General features: G+C 36.3%; 3 protein-coding genes across 3 annotated transcripts; all 3 read right to left on the bottom strand.

Annotated features, from left to right (window-relative positions):
* Positions 1 to 8,027: 8,027 nt before the first annotated feature.
* Positions 8,028 to 8,432, bottom strand: LOC104118903 (uncharacterized). The gene has a single exon (XM_009630289.1). The coding sequence runs from the start codon at positions 8,430 to 8,432 to the stop codon at positions 8,028 to 8,030; it is 405 nt and encodes a 134-aa protein (XP_009628584.1).
* A 1,383-nt stretch (positions 8,433 to 9,815) lies between these two features.
* LOC104118902 (uncharacterized protein At4g13230-like) lies at positions 9,816 to 10,839 on the bottom strand. The gene is made up of 3 exons (XM_009630288.4): positions 10,645 to 10,839; positions 10,318 to 10,464; positions 9,816 to 10,224 (listed from the first exon to the last, which is right to left on the bottom strand). The coding sequence occupies exons 1-3, from the start codon at positions 10,759 to 10,761 to the stop codon at positions 10,018 to 10,020; spliced, it is 471 nt and encodes a 156-aa protein (XP_009628583.1). The 5' UTR covers positions 10,762 to 10,839; the 3' UTR covers positions 9,816 to 10,017.
* Positions 10,840 to 11,949: 1,110 nt separating this feature from the next.
* On the bottom strand, positions 11,950 to 12,495 carry LOC138908846 (uncharacterized). The gene is made up of 3 exons (XM_070199498.1): positions 12,388 to 12,495; positions 12,193 to 12,276; positions 11,950 to 12,087 (listed from the first exon to the last, which is right to left on the bottom strand). The coding sequence occupies exons 1-3, from the start codon at positions 12,493 to 12,495 to the stop codon at positions 11,950 to 11,952; spliced, it is 330 nt and encodes a 109-aa protein (XP_070055599.1).
* Positions 12,496 to 14,810: the final 2,315 nt, after the last annotated feature.

Here is a 14,810-nt window from a genome sequence, read left to right as displayed (position 1 = left end):
ATCTATTCAAAAATCGCTTCAATCCGAGCTCTATAGCTCCAAATATGATAAAATGGCTGAAACCTCCGAAATAGAGTACTTTATAATTCACTCGACAGTCATATGCATCATGATCACGGAACAATCCACGCAATCACGAAGAAGAGAAAATGGCGCTGCTCAAAATACCCAACGCATTCGCGAGACAAACCATGCTAACGCACAGACCACTGGAATAAAGCTACGCGAATACACGCGAAAACAAATACATCTCTCCCTAGCGCCCACGGTGATACGCGATCGTCTTCCCAAGCACGCGGCCGCGTTACACAAGCCGCTCGACCTCCGCGAACGCAGTCCTACAATAGTGAACATGTAGAAGAAAGTGAACCAGATCCAGCATTGTACATTGCGATCACGTTTCTTCCCCCGCAATCGCATAGAAGAAAAATCAGCACCAGCTGCCCAGTACACACCAGCAATCAAACATGAAGGAAAATTGCTCTAATTCCACTCTGAAACATATCTGAGCCCCTCGGAACCATGTCCAAACATTCCAACAAGTCCCATAACATAATACGGACCCACTCGAGGCCTCAAATCATGCATAACAACGTCGAAATAATGAATCGCACCTCAAATCAAAATTGATGAACTTTGAACTTCCAACTTCCAAAACCTGCGCCGAAACATATCAAATCAACCCGGAATGAACCCAAGTTTTGCACACAAGTCACAAATGACATAACGAAGCTATTCCAATTCTTGAAACCACAATCAGAACCCGATATCATCAAAGTCAACTCCCGGTCAAACTTATAAACTTTCCAAACCTTCAAATTTCCAACTTTCGCCAATTAGCGCCGAATCCTTCTAGAAATATTCAAATATAAATCCGGGCATAGGCCAACTCCAAAATAGTCATTCGGACCTAACATAACCATCGAAACTTCGTTCTGGGATCAAACACTTAAAAGTCAAACTTGGTCAGCTCTTCCAACTTAAAGTTTCAAACATGAAATTCATTCTTCCAAATCACTTCAGAATAAACTGAAAACCAAAACTAACGATTCACACAAGCCATAATACATCATACGAAGCTACTCATGGCCTCAAACTAGTGAACGAAGTGCAAATGCTCAAAACGATCGGTCGGGTCGTTACAACATGTGCCTTTACTTAATTGGTTAGAGTCTCGTGCTGATAACGTATTATAAAACAATAAAAGAAGAAGAAGAGTATTGTAGAGAAAAGTAGAGAGGGAGAATTCTTATTGATTTGGGATGAATTACAATGGAATAGGACCCCTATATTTATAGGGGAAAAGTGACTTAGCCACAAAGTAACAAGCCCTAAAATCTCTCTAAAATATAGACATTCACCTTAAATTCAATACTATTTATAACAAATTCAAATTTATAGCATTCTCAATAAAGAATTGCTTCCAAATTTAGTAACTGTAATGCCTCGTGAAGCATTTTTGCTTTTGGGAATTTTGTAGCCCAATTGTACGCCTAAATGAACTCAAATGGGTAAGAGCTTTTATATATATATATATATATATATAATGCTCTTATGTAGAAATTTGAACTTTGATGAATCCATGTTCGATATACCACATTCAAAACTGACTTTATTATTATTAACATAAAAATTTCATATTTACAGAATTAACATGGGAAAAGAATTATGATAAGAAATTCAATTATTTCAGATATTTCTCAATTAAAGTAGAAAAGAAAGATGCAGTAGAATTTCAAGTGCTCATTATCAATCTATTTAGTACTCAGTCGTTAACGTGTCGAGTCAACTAACTCAAAAGGGATTGCGAATTGCTTCGAGGGTAAGAGATTGGAGTACCTCTCGTTCAATTTCTTATTGCCACGTGTCCATCATGCAGCTCTTTCTTACTAACAACCAGCTGATGAAGAAACTATTATCAAGGCTGGACTAAACGACCAAATCTGGTGGTGAATACGTTGGATAGATAAACACTTGAAAACCATTCTATCCCCCGGAATATACTTGAGTTTTCTTGTGCTTTAACTTCGTCTAGTTAGTATTATTAATTAGTTATGGCTTACGATTATCTTACATGACTCGGTAACTTCCACGAACTACTCTAGCACACTATTTTCTTTTTGTCTTCACCTACCCCCAAGGGTGGTTAAATTTATTTATTGAATAGAAAAACAAATAACTAGAAAACATCATAGAGGAGTTACACCTATGAACACAAAGCTTGAGAGAAATGGTATGAGTATGCCTTAACTCTTCTTTAAGATAGTGTCTAGATCTAATCTAATTAACTTCAATAAAACAGCCTCGAAATATTTAAGGATCTAGTTTTCCTTTTTCTTGTTTACGGAGGAGTAAAAGTTCAAAATTTAGCTTGCTTTTCTGGATATTTCTAAAACCGGCTCATCAAATAACCTTATTCATTTTGGACATCATTTGAGTAGTCATAATTCAAACGTCATATCGATTCAAAATCTTTTTCATGAGTCTCGTCTTCTATAACATCTCCAAAGGTTAGATTAGTCCTGTTAGAACGTAACTAGCTAAGAATACGGGATCGTAGGACTAATGAATACAAGGTTGGTTCATGGTTATAAACTTTGATCGATAGTATTGTACCAAGTCCCAGGGTCCATTGGGCTAAGAAATGTCCAAATGATTGTACAAGTCCCAGGGTCCATTGGCTAAGAAATGTTAAACGAAGGAATAAGCTCAACCTATAATTCATGAATCTGGTGATAAATTAACAAAATTAGCTATTTTAATTAAGCGTAAATATTATACTTACGTTGGTATAATTTTGCTATGTTTAATGTACATAGGCATTTTGATTATGAAAAGCAATTAGGGTACAATGATATTTATTTAGCGATATTTATGATAAATATCATAAAAGGCACACTTTTTCGACATTCTCAAAAATATATTGTATCTCAAAAAAAGTGATAAAAATGTCAAGAATATTGTGACTTTTAATTATAATGTCATATCATAACTCGGTAATTACTGATACTTACAAGTAATCGTTGTAATTTCTCTACATTTGTTTAACTGTAAGTTTATATTTCGATTGTTCAATTGACCGCTTTGTTTCCCCTTTTTATTTTCTTCTCAAGTAAGGTTCTAACCTTAAAAACTTCTAAGGTTTTTAATCAATGTCAGTGTGTTAATATGACTTTCTTGCTGGCGATTCGTCTTCGGCTGGTGCCTTTCGAAACGTTAGCTTCTTCTCAGCCTCTAATGCCTTAAGCTTACAATTTATAAGGTTCTTTTCCTGCAAAATTGGTACTTTCTAAAAATCTTTGGATACGTTTATTCAGCGCTTTCATATATCTGCAAGATAATAGTTTAGACTGCTCAATGAAAGGTAAAGTTTCTTTATTTATTTTTTGCTTTTTCATCAATTTTAATTTTATTTTTGATAAAGAATTAGGTCAATTTCCTTTGTTTTTCCATCTTACTTTTGAGTTATAAGTCATAACTTAATGTAGAGTGATGAATGTTATTACCTTTTTCCCCAACGAAATTCAAATGATAGATTTTTTTATCGGAACCCCAAGAAAACCCGCAGCCGGTACAACCTCTGCCCTTCGGGTGAGCACTCTATGCGCACTGGGTAAACCCCACTGTGTAATAACCTGCAAATCACACAGGGGATGTAAACCGCACTAGGCAAGCTTCGACAATCATCATCACTACCCTTGAGACAAAAATATTGTTCACATCTGAAATCGAGACCAATGGTGGAAATCTGTGAAAGCAAACCCCAACTGTTAGGGGAAATGTGAAGAATAGTAGAGAGAAAAATATCAGATCAATTTTATTGATATGATATCAAAATAAATTACACGTGTGTGAAATAAAACTCCTAACTACATACATTTGGGTCGGGTCAGACCATAAATAAAAGAATTATCAGCTAAGCCCAAACGTTATACTACTAGATTGATTGGGCCTTTCTCTGTTACTAGGCTGGCCCATACGAACTTGAGGTCCAACACCTCCCCGCAAGCTGGAAGGGGAGATCATTCCAAGCTTGGAGATAAAGAGTTGTTGTTGAGCACCTAGTAATGACTTGGTTAAAATATCAGCTTATTGAGAAGAGGTAGAGATGGAGTGAAGCTCAATAATGCCAGATGTCAAAGCACTGCGCACAAAATGACAGTCCACCTAGATATGCTTGGTACGCTCATGGAACACTGAGTTTCTGGAAATATGCACAGCTGTCTAATTGTCACAATACACATCCACAGGAGTGAGAGAATAAACCCCAAGCTCAGCAAGTAGCCGGAGAATCCAAGTAATCTCAGCAACAAGAAACCTCAAAGCTCTATACTCAGCCTCAGTAGATGACAAAGCAATAGTAGGTTGTTTCTTAGACTTCCAAGAGACAGAATAACCACCAAGAAACAGAATAAAATCACTAACTGACCTCCTTGAATAAGCACAACTAGCCCAATCAGAGTCACAATAACCTTGGAGAGAAAAGGGAGAACCAGCTGAAAACAATAACCCCAAAGTGCTAGTACCACACAAATATCTCAAGACATGTAAAGCAACATTCAAATGGGGAACTCTAGGGGCAGACATGAATTGGCTTAAATGCTGGACTGTAAAAGACAAATTAGGTCTAGTATGCTGAAGATAATTTAGCTTACCCACAAGCCTCCTGTAAAGAGAGGGATCAAGCAAAAGCTCACCAAGCTCAACAAACAACTTGACATGAGGGTCAAGAGGAGCCACCACTGAAGAGACATCATAGAAATGGAACTCATCTAGGAGGTCCATGATAAATATGTGCTGACAAACTAGGAATCCAGTAGGCTTCCTAGTGATCTCCAATCCAAGAAAATAATAAAGTTCTCCAAGATCTTTGATCTTGAATTCAGCATCCAGAAATTGCTTAAGGGTGGTAATCTCAGACAGATTATCTCCAGCAACAAGAATATCATCAACATACACAACAACAACAGTTAAAGAACCATCAACCAACTTAGTAAATAAAGAGTAATCATTCAGGCTAGCATGAAAACCTCTAGATTGCAATGCTGAAGATAATTTGGCATACCACTGTCTCGATGCTTGCCTAAGTCCATAAAGGGACTTGTTCAACCTGCATGCTAGAGTAGTGGAAGAAGAGGAAATAGATTGGATAGAAAGACCTTGAGGAATCTTCATGAACACCTCTTCATCTAAGTCCCCATATAAAAATACATTATTGACATCTAATTGAAAGACTGTCCAATTTCTTTTAATAGTTACAGATAATAGACATATGATTGTTGTTAATTTTACCATAGGGGAAAAGGATTCATTAAAATAAATACTCTCCTATCGATTGTCCCCTCTAATGACTAATCTAGCCTTGTACCTCTCAACTGACCCATCAGCCTTCTGTTTAATCTTATATACACACTCACAAGGGATGACTTTCTTCCCTGGAGGAAGGGGCACTATGTCCCAAGTGTTATTGGCTTATAGGGCTTGAAACGCTTTCAACACGGCTTCTTGCCAAGCAGGATGGCCCACAACTTAATGATAGAACATAGGTAAAAGAGAAGGTCCAGACTTAGATACAGTGGTACAGACATAATCCTTCAAATAATCAGAAGTTTGATGAGGTCTCTGTGACCTCCTTAGAGGAAGATTAGAATCAAAAGAAGATGAAAAAGGAAAAGGTTCTGAAGAGGAAGTAGGAAAAACAAATGTGGAAGAAGGAATGGAATAAGAAGGAACTACATGAGGAGGAGAATCCGGGGGATTAGAGAAAGAAGGAGGAAATAAATGAGAAGAAGAAAAAGATGATGACGTAGAGAATAGAAAGACATGCTCATGAAAAACTACATCTCTAGAATGAAAGATGACTAAGGAAGAAACATTCAGTAGTTTGTAGGCATTCTTCCCAGGACTATAACCAATAAAAATAGAGGAGATGGTTCTTGATTTAGATTTGTCTCTATAAGACTTTGGCACAGTAGCAAAAGCTAAGCATCCAAATGTTCTAAGATGAGTGAAAGAAGGAGAAGCACCATACACAAGTTTAAAATGTGACTTATTTTGTAGTAATAGGGAAGGGAATTTGTTTATCAGATATGTAGCAGTCAAAATACACTCACCCCAATACTTAACAAGCAATTTAGATATGAAAATAAGAGCCCTTGCAGTTTCTACTAAGTGCTTAAGTTTCCTTTCGACAACACCATTTTGCTGAGGTGTGTGTGGACAGGAAATTTGGTGGAGGATTCCTGAGCAGAAAAGAAAGAAGTTCCCTCAGAACTAAAACCCAATTCAAAAGCATTGTCAGACCTAATGGTTTTAACAGGACAACCAAATTGAGTTTGAATCATAAGGACAAAGGATTTAAGTATAGTAAAAGCATTTGCTTTAGATGATAAAAGATAAGTCCATGCTGCCCTGGTAAAATCATCCACAAAAGTAATGAAATATTTAAATCCATTATAAGTTTGGGTGTGATAGGGTCCCCAAAGATCAACATGAACTAGTTGAAAAGGAGTAGAAGAATGAATGGTGCTCTCAGAAAATGGTAGTCTTTGTTGCCTAGCCATAGGACAAATAGGGCACAAGAAGGATTGTTTCTTAGGTAATTTATCAGATAGAAAAGGGATATTTTTCATTTTAGCAAAAGGTACATGGCCCAATCTCAAATGCCAAATATGATCAAGAGACAAGGTAAAAGGTAGAGTATTAACAGTATTATCATTTAATCAAGTAGACTCAAAATTAGAATCAGAACGGCTCTTATTAGAATCATCAAGATGGCAGTTATGGTATTTACAAATGCAGAATCACATGAATCAATGTGAGAAAGAGTATCTTAATGCAGAAGGTATAACCCCTTCTGAAGTCTACCAAGAACTAGTGGCTTCTTCAGAAAAGGTCCATGCAACAAGATACAAGCAGTAGGTGTGAAAAGCGCATAACTAGTTAGGTGTAATAGCAATCAAGACAAAGAAATCGGATTATAATGAAAAGAAGGAACAAAAGAACATTAGGAAGAGAAATATCAGAGGATAAAGAAAGTGTTCCAGTACATGTCACTTTAACCTTGTAACCATTGGGAAGAGTTACAAGATAAAGAAAAGTTAGAGGTTTGATATCTTTAAGAAGTGATTTATAAGGTGTCATATGATTAGTGGCACCAGAGTCTATAATCCAAATACTACTCTCTATCCTAGAGACATTGCAAGCAAGAATACCATCAGAACTAGTAGCAGTAGAGTTTATCATACCTGCAAAATTAGCAGACCGCGAAGAAATATCTTGAGCAGCAGAGGAGACTTTAGATTGCTGGATAAGAGAAAGAGCCGGTCATATTACTCCTTAGTTAACACATGACCTCCAACATTAGTCTGAATCACCTTAGAACTATCTGTTCCATAATTCTCAGAATGCCCTACCATCTGAGTGTGACCTGCCAATTGATAATGCCATGTCATCTGAGAGTCACAAACTTGAGCACATGAAATATTTCTCCTTAGTCTGACTCCATAACCAGTTGGATAGCCATGTAGTTTATAACACTTCTCAATGGAATGATCAGGCTTCTTACAATACTTGCAAACCAAGTTAGAATTAACTTTCCTAGAAGGATCAAAATTGACTCTCTGATTATATGGATTTTGAACTCCAATAGAAAGTGGTTTCTAAACTGCAGTAATGAATGATGCAGACTCTGAGCTGAAAGAGGGAATTGGATTTTTAACATCTGCCTAACTCTCATCCTCAATCAAAATTGCATACACAATATCTATATCTGGAAGGGGTTTCATCATCAAAATATTTCTTCTCACGTTAGAGTAATTCTCATTTAAACCCATTGGAAACTGGTGGGCCTTTTGGTCTTCTTCTATTTTCTGAAAGGCTTCCTTGCACCCACATACACAAGGAGGATTGGATATAGAAAATGATAGCTCATCTTAGAGTTTCTTAATCCTATTGAAATAAGATACTATGTTGGAAGATCCTTGAGAGATGAAAGAGATTTTCTTGCGTATCTGAAATATTTTACTTCAATTTGGCTTTCCATAACGCTGCTCTATTTCCTTCCATAATTTTTCAGCTGATTCTGTGTACATAACAGTCTTTCTAATTTTCATGTCCAAACTATTCAGAATCCAAGCAATAACCATATCATTACATCGACACCAAGGCTCATAGAAAGGGAAATCTGCACTAGGTTTAGGAATCATTCCATTAATCAATCCTAGCTTGTTTTTACACGAGAGACCTATCAGCATTCCTCTACGCCAACTCCCATAACCCAAACCATTGAAGGTAGTAGCAACAATAACAGTTCTAGGAAAATCGGATGGATACAGATAGAGTGGGTACGAAGGTTCCACAGTAGAAAAAGTGGACTCAGATGATGTAGATGATACATTTATATTCGAAGTACCGCTAGTAGTACTCATCATGATTGTCAAAAAATTAGGGTTTCAAATTTTTAAAAATCAGCAATAATTAATCACAATCAACCAAGTAGAGATGAAGAAACAGTGCCAAAATTCCTCAGTAGAACGAAAAAGAAAGAGATGCAACCTAAATTCACCGTGAAAAAAAAAATGGAGCTCCGATACAGCCGTCACCGAAAAAAGCAGAACATGGAGAATCTGACCCCAAGGGTACTATCGGACGAACTGTGGTGTTGTAATCTATCGAGCTCTAGGCTCTGATACCATGTTAACATCTTCAATCGAGACCAATGGCGGAAATCTGTGAAAGCAAACCCCAACTATTAGGGGAAATGTGAAGAACAGTGGAGAGAAAAATATCGGATCAATTTTATTGATATGATGTCAAAATGAATTACACGTGTGTGGAATAAACTCCTAACTACATATACAGAACATACATCTGGGCCGGGTCAGGCCATAAATAAAAGAATTATCAGCTAAGCCAAAACGTTACACTACTAGACTGATTGGATATTTCTCTGTTACTAGGCTGGCCCATACGAACTTGAGGTCCAACAAATATTTGGTGTACATTAAGAACTTAACAAAGAGAACTTTTCCTTCCTTTCGCATTGATTTTACAAAATAAATATGCGTTCAAGCATCTTTTATTTGCCATTTTCTTACTTTAAGGGACATATACACATTTGATGTTCATTTATTCTGGTAAACTTGAATTTATTATTGTTTTTTCTTTTTCGATAAGCTAAGTAAGTTTCTCACTCATTTTTGCCTTTATGATGAAAGTTCTTAAGCTACAAAAGTTGTAACTTTGTAACATTCATGTGATACCATTTGCTATATAATTTCTATAGTGGTTACCTGCTAACTTTCTTTTAACCTTATTTTTTTAATTTCTACGTTGCTCATTTATCCTTGGTTTGCTGTCGAAATTATGTGAATGATTGTGGTATTAGATTAGAATTTATCATTTTATTTAGTATCTAAAAGGAAGAAAACACTATCCATTAATTGGAGATAATTTCTCGATATTTCTTTATATGTGTAGCAATGTGTATGATCTAACTGACATTTCTATATATGTGTAGCAAGGATGAATATGATTTGCCAATATTTCTTTATATGTTGCAACTAGAATGAGTTAAAAATAAAAATTGGTGACATTTGATAAATGTCACTAATTATTTGCTGACATTAATGTAAATTTCGGAAAATTTTCAACAGTGAAATTTATGATATTTGATTTAAGTATCAAATGAATGTTGACAATTCATTTTGTAACATTTGTGAGACTTAAAACGACATTTAAAAAAATATCCTCATATTTTAACTTTCTTGTACTGTCCTTTTGAGATAATGTGGCGGTGTCGCTCCACACTTGAATTATAAGAACTCATGCATATAATGACTAATTAAAATAGTCCGAACACACAGGTGGTGACCTATATATCAGGGCACACAAGCCTGAATGAATTATCAAAGAAACAAAATTCTAATCAATCTACACATTCACTATATATAAAACTCAGCAAACTTGTGTCTGCGGTTTCAATTTTAAGAGATAATGTCTCTGCATAGAATTTTTTTAATTCTTAGCGTTCATGTTGCGGTTGGCATTATCTTTGATAGCCTCTTTGGATTCTTCGACCTTTCCCATCACTGTATCTTTCATTTTCTGTGTGGTGTCCTTAACTGATCCCCACGCCTCTTGTGTTGTTTCTTTTGCTTTTCCAGCAATGTCCTGTGCTGCGTCCGCCACCTTATCTCCCATTACCTTCGTCTTCCGCATAGCCTAATTTCATATCAAATATTAGTACTCCGATTTTATATTATATGTTTAGCAGAAAATAAATAAAGGATATAGACATTATTATTAATTAATTACCTCATCAACAACATTGGCAGTCTCGTTTTTGGCTTCTTGGCCGGCCTTTTTGGCCGCATCAGCGCCTTGTTTCGCTGCATCAGCTCCTTTTTCAGCTGCGCTACGAGCCTCTTCTTTAATTGCTATCGCTAGATGGCGTTTATCTGTCTGTTACCCATAGATCAATCCAATTAGAAAATGTAAAAATTGATACTTATATAATAAGTAGAACTTCAATACGTACAAAATATAGTAATTAATAACTTGTTATAATCCATGATAATGTAAAAATTATTTAAACCGTAAGTGTATATAACTTAAATTGGTATATAGATATTAATTGGTCACCTGAAGAGGTCTGGGTGGTGCACCAAGAAAAACTCTAGAGCTCAAAGAGGTATGACCAATAATAGCTCTAGCATTTTGGAGCTTTGTAAGAGTAGGTGTTAGAGACATGCTTGCCATTTCTTTCGAATTTGTTTATTTCTTTTCTTCAATTTGATTTCTATATTATTTTTATTCTATAGTTGGTAGTTCTATATATAGGGGAGGATCGTGAGCAAGGATAACGCGCACAAATAGAAAAATAGTGGAGAAAAAGTCCCTTGAGGTTAGTTTCCTGTCTATTTCCCGAATTTTAAGTTGCCAATCACTAAAAACTAATTACAAAGAGCATTGTACGGATCTCTTCCTCCCTCTCACTGCCACTAATCTTTTTTGTTGTCTGCAAAAAGAAACAAAGGGATAATCAATAATGAACGTAATTTTCAAATTAATTTATACTGTATTTTGTTGATCAGTTGGGCGGTTCATCACTTAGTATTATTATTATTAGTATTTTATTTTTCTTGCAAAGCCATCGTCACTTATTTAGAAGTGTAATTATCTTGCTGGAATCAGATTAAAAGTATTGAACTATTTAAATATCATTTAATAAGAGTAGAAATGATGCTTATTTCATTTCTAAAAATGATGCTTATATTGTGAATTTATGCCATTCTCCACAGAGTTCAAGCTCTGCTTTAATGGATATCGAGAGAGAGAAATGAACGAGAGAGATATGAGCAAATGAGCTAAGATATTCTAAAAATGAAAGAGCTTGATTATCATTCTCCTTGTATCTGTATTTATACAAATGTTAACCACCTTTCCGCTCAAGTTACTCGTATTCCAACACTCCCCCTCAAGCTGGTAGGTGCAAAAATATTCAGCACTCCCAGCTTGGATAACATGTACTTATTATGTGATCTCAACAATGCCTTGGTTAGTATATCTACCTGTTGTTCTTTAGAGCTCACATGCACTATTTTCACGATCCTTTTCTGTATCTTTTCCCTGATAAAATGGCAGTCCAACTTTATATGCTTTGTCCTCTCATGATACACTGAATTTGCAGCAATTTGAAGGACTGCTTTATAGTCACAGAACAATTTTACTTGCACTTCTACTTCTGCCCCTAGTTCTTTAAACAACCCTATCAACCATATCAACTCTGCAACAGTCCAAGTCATACTTCTGGATTCTGTTTCTACTGAACTCCTTGAAGCTGTATTTTGTTTCTTAAACTTCTAGGAGATAAGTGAGTTCCCATGTTTGACAATGAACCTTGTGACTGACTTTCTAAGTATTAGGACATGATGCCCAATCAGCATCTCAATATGCACTCAATGTGTTGCTCTTCTCACTGCTCATCATTACACCCATGTCTGGTTCCTTTTTGACATACCTTACAATTCTCAAGGCTGCCTCCCAGTGACTGCTCTTAGGCTGCTGCACAAATTTGCTCAATGTCTGCACTCCAAAGGCTATATCTGGCCTTGTTAGAGTAGAATATAAAAGCTTCCCAATGAGTCTTTGGTACTTTCATTTATCTTCTAATAATTCATCTCCCTTTACACATGTGATATCATCAAGCTCTTTTACTATAAGTTTCTGATTGTATTCAAATGGAGTTTTCATTGGCTTTGCTCCACCTAGTCCCTGTTATCCAATAAGGTCAAGACAATATTTTCTTTGATTCATTAGAATCCCCTTAGTCGACCTGCTAAATTCCATCCCCAGAAAGTATTTTAGCTCACCAAGATCCTTCACCTTGAAGGTTTGGTGCAACTTCTGCTTTGTGCTTTCAATCAACTGAAGATTATTACCAGTGATCAACTGAAGATTATTACTAGTGATCAACATGTCATCAACATACATCAAAATGATGACAATATTGATATCTTATTTCAAGGTAAATAGAGAGTGATCTAGACTGCTCTAAACAAAACCTTGAGCCACCAAAGCCTCAGTCAGCTTTACATTCCACTGTCGACTAGCTTGTTTCAGCCCATAGAGGAACTTAACAAGTCTACAAACCGTAGGAGTCTCCCCCTGACTTGTGAAGCTCTCAGGAAGTTGCATGTAGACTTCATCTGGTAAGTCACCTTGCAAGAAGGCATTATAGACATCCATCTGATGTATGTGCCACCCCTCAATAGCAGCCTTTGAGATGACATATATGACAGTAACAATCTTGATTACCAGAGAAAATATTTTATTATAATCAAGCCCTTCTTGATGGTTATACCCCTTGGACACCAACCTAGCCTTAAACCTTTCAATATCACCATTAGATTTGTATTTGACTTTGAAGACCTACTTGCAGCCAATTAGATCTTTACCTTTAAACAAGGACACTGGATCCCAAGTGTGAATATCCTCAAGGGCTTGAATCTCAGCGTTCATTGCCTCTACCCATCTAGCATCTTTAGAAGCCTCATGGTAGGTATTAGGCTCCAAAGCAGAAGATAAAGAAGCTACAAATGATTGATATGTGGGGCTGATGTTGGAGTATAAAACTGAATGTTGTGTAGGATAAGATGTAGTGGAAGGGGAACCAACAGGTAGTAAAATAATCAGACAACCAGCCTGGGGGCTTCTTGGTTCTAACTGAATGTCTCAAGTTAGAGGAAGAAGCTGGATCCAGAGTAGTGGTTGCTGGTGCAGGATTTGTAGTAGGAACTTCAGATGCTAGAACATATGTTTCAACATAATCTTCCTGGTCAGTATCATGAGATCCAGAGTAATTTGCTTCATTGCATGTTGGTATGCTAGCATGAGATTCCTCCAGTGAGCCTACATCAGGTTGGCCAAGGTTGCCTGAGACATCTTGTGGAGGAATTTCTGCAAGGAAATTTGAAGGATCAGGTGCCAAAGTGTCCATATTCTGCTTCTGGCAAGTAGATTCTGTTGCATTGTCAATGAACAAAGAAGGATGTGAAGATTTTCTATGCTTGAAAGGAAATATGTTTTCCTTGAAAATAACACCCCTTTTGACAAAAAAAATCTAGTTAGTGTAGTCATATAAAATATAGCCTTTGCTAACTTCTGAATAGCCCATCATCACTGCTGCAACTGCCGTGACATCAAACTTGTCCTAGACATTCATTTTCTTAGCAAAACACAGGCATCCCATCACTTTCAGATGATCCATGCTTGGCCTTCTCTTATGAAAAATCTCATATGGAGATTCGCCTCCAAGAACTACAAATGACATTTTGTTTATCAAATATACTGCAATTAACATACAATGACCCCAGAATTTCAAAGGGATTTAACCTTGAAATCTAATCGGTCTTGCAATTTCCAATATGTGTATGTGTTTCCTCTCAGCAATTCTATTTTTTCGAGGGGTATACACATGTCCTTTGATGAATTACACTTAGTGACTGAAAAAACTGTGAGAAATTTTTATTTATGAACTCTCCTCCATTGTCTGATCTTATCATTTTAACTGTTTTCCCAAACTGAGTTAGTACTAGAGTAAAGAACCTTCTGAGTAGAACAATAACATAACTTTTAAGTCTAAGCAAATATGACCAAGTGGTTTTAGAATGATCATCCACAATTACCAGGAAGAATTTATTTCCATCAAAGGTTTATACATTGTAAGGTCCCCATACATCAATATGTAGCAAGTGAAAAATATCAGCAGTTCTACTAGTACTGTTTGGAAAAAGGTAGTCTGGTATGTCTAGCTAGAGGACATATCATACATCTATCTAATTCTACTCTACATTCATCCTGACTCAAGCCCAGTAATTATTTCATTGCACCTACTGGTGCATGACCAAATCTCTTATGCCACAGTTCAACACCCACCTTCTCTTTTATTCCCGCGAATCCTCTCTTTTCAGCTGTGTTATTTTTCATAGTGTTGTGAAGGAATAGGTAGAGGCCTTCACATTCCTTACCAATCGCCTTTATCATTCCACAGTAAAGGTCCTGGAATATGCAGAAATATGGAAAGAAGCACACTGAGAATTGTAATTTATTTGTTAGCTTAAATATTGATAAGAGATAATACCTAAACTCTAGTATATATAGAACATTCTTAATTTCATCCTTATCTGTCAGCCTACATAAACCAGTGTGTGTTACTGTTGCGGTGTGCCTATTTGGCAATTGTACTTTCTTCTTGTTAATATCATTACTTCTGATTTTAGTGCTCAACATACTTAAATCAGATACCA

Source organism: Nicotiana tomentosiformis, chromosome 1, assembly GCF_000390325.3.
Source record: "Nicotiana tomentosiformis chromosome 1, ASM39032v3, whole genome shotgun sequence".
NCBI classification, from domain to species: Eukaryota; Viridiplantae; Streptophyta; class Magnoliopsida; order Solanales; family Solanaceae; genus Nicotiana; species Nicotiana tomentosiformis.
This window is presented reverse-complemented; position numbering and strand designations above follow the sequence as displayed.

Bases quoted from the DNA above. Each gene is read 5' to 3' on its own strand.
- LOC104118902 (XM_009630288.4), bottom strand. From the start codon at position 10,761: ATGGCAAGCATGTCTCTAACACCTACTCTTACAAAGCTCCAAAATGCT. The intron at 10,465-10,644 runs GTGACCAATTAA...TATGGGTAACAG, and splicing joins CACCACCCAGACCTCTTCAG to ACAGATAAACGCCATCTAGC. The intron at 10,225-10,317 runs GTAATTAATTAA...ATATGAAATTAG, and splicing joins CTGCCAATGTTGTTGATGAG to GCTATGCGGAAGACGAAGGT.
- LOC138908846 (XM_070199498.1), bottom strand. From the start codon at position 12,495: ATGTATGTTGATGACATGTTGATCACTAGTAATAATCTTCAGTTGATC. The intron at 12,277-12,387 runs GTGAAGGATCTT...ATTGGATAACAG, and splicing joins AGTTGCACCAAACCTTCAAG to GGACTAGGTGGAGCAAAGCC. The intron at 12,088-12,192 runs GTAAAGGGAGAT...TTTGGAGTGCAG, and splicing joins AGCTTGATGATATCACATGT to ACATTGAGCAAATTTGTGCA.
- LOC104118903 (XM_009630289.1), bottom strand. From the start codon at position 8,432: ATGATGAGTACTACTAGCGGTACTTCGAATATAAATGTATCATCTACA.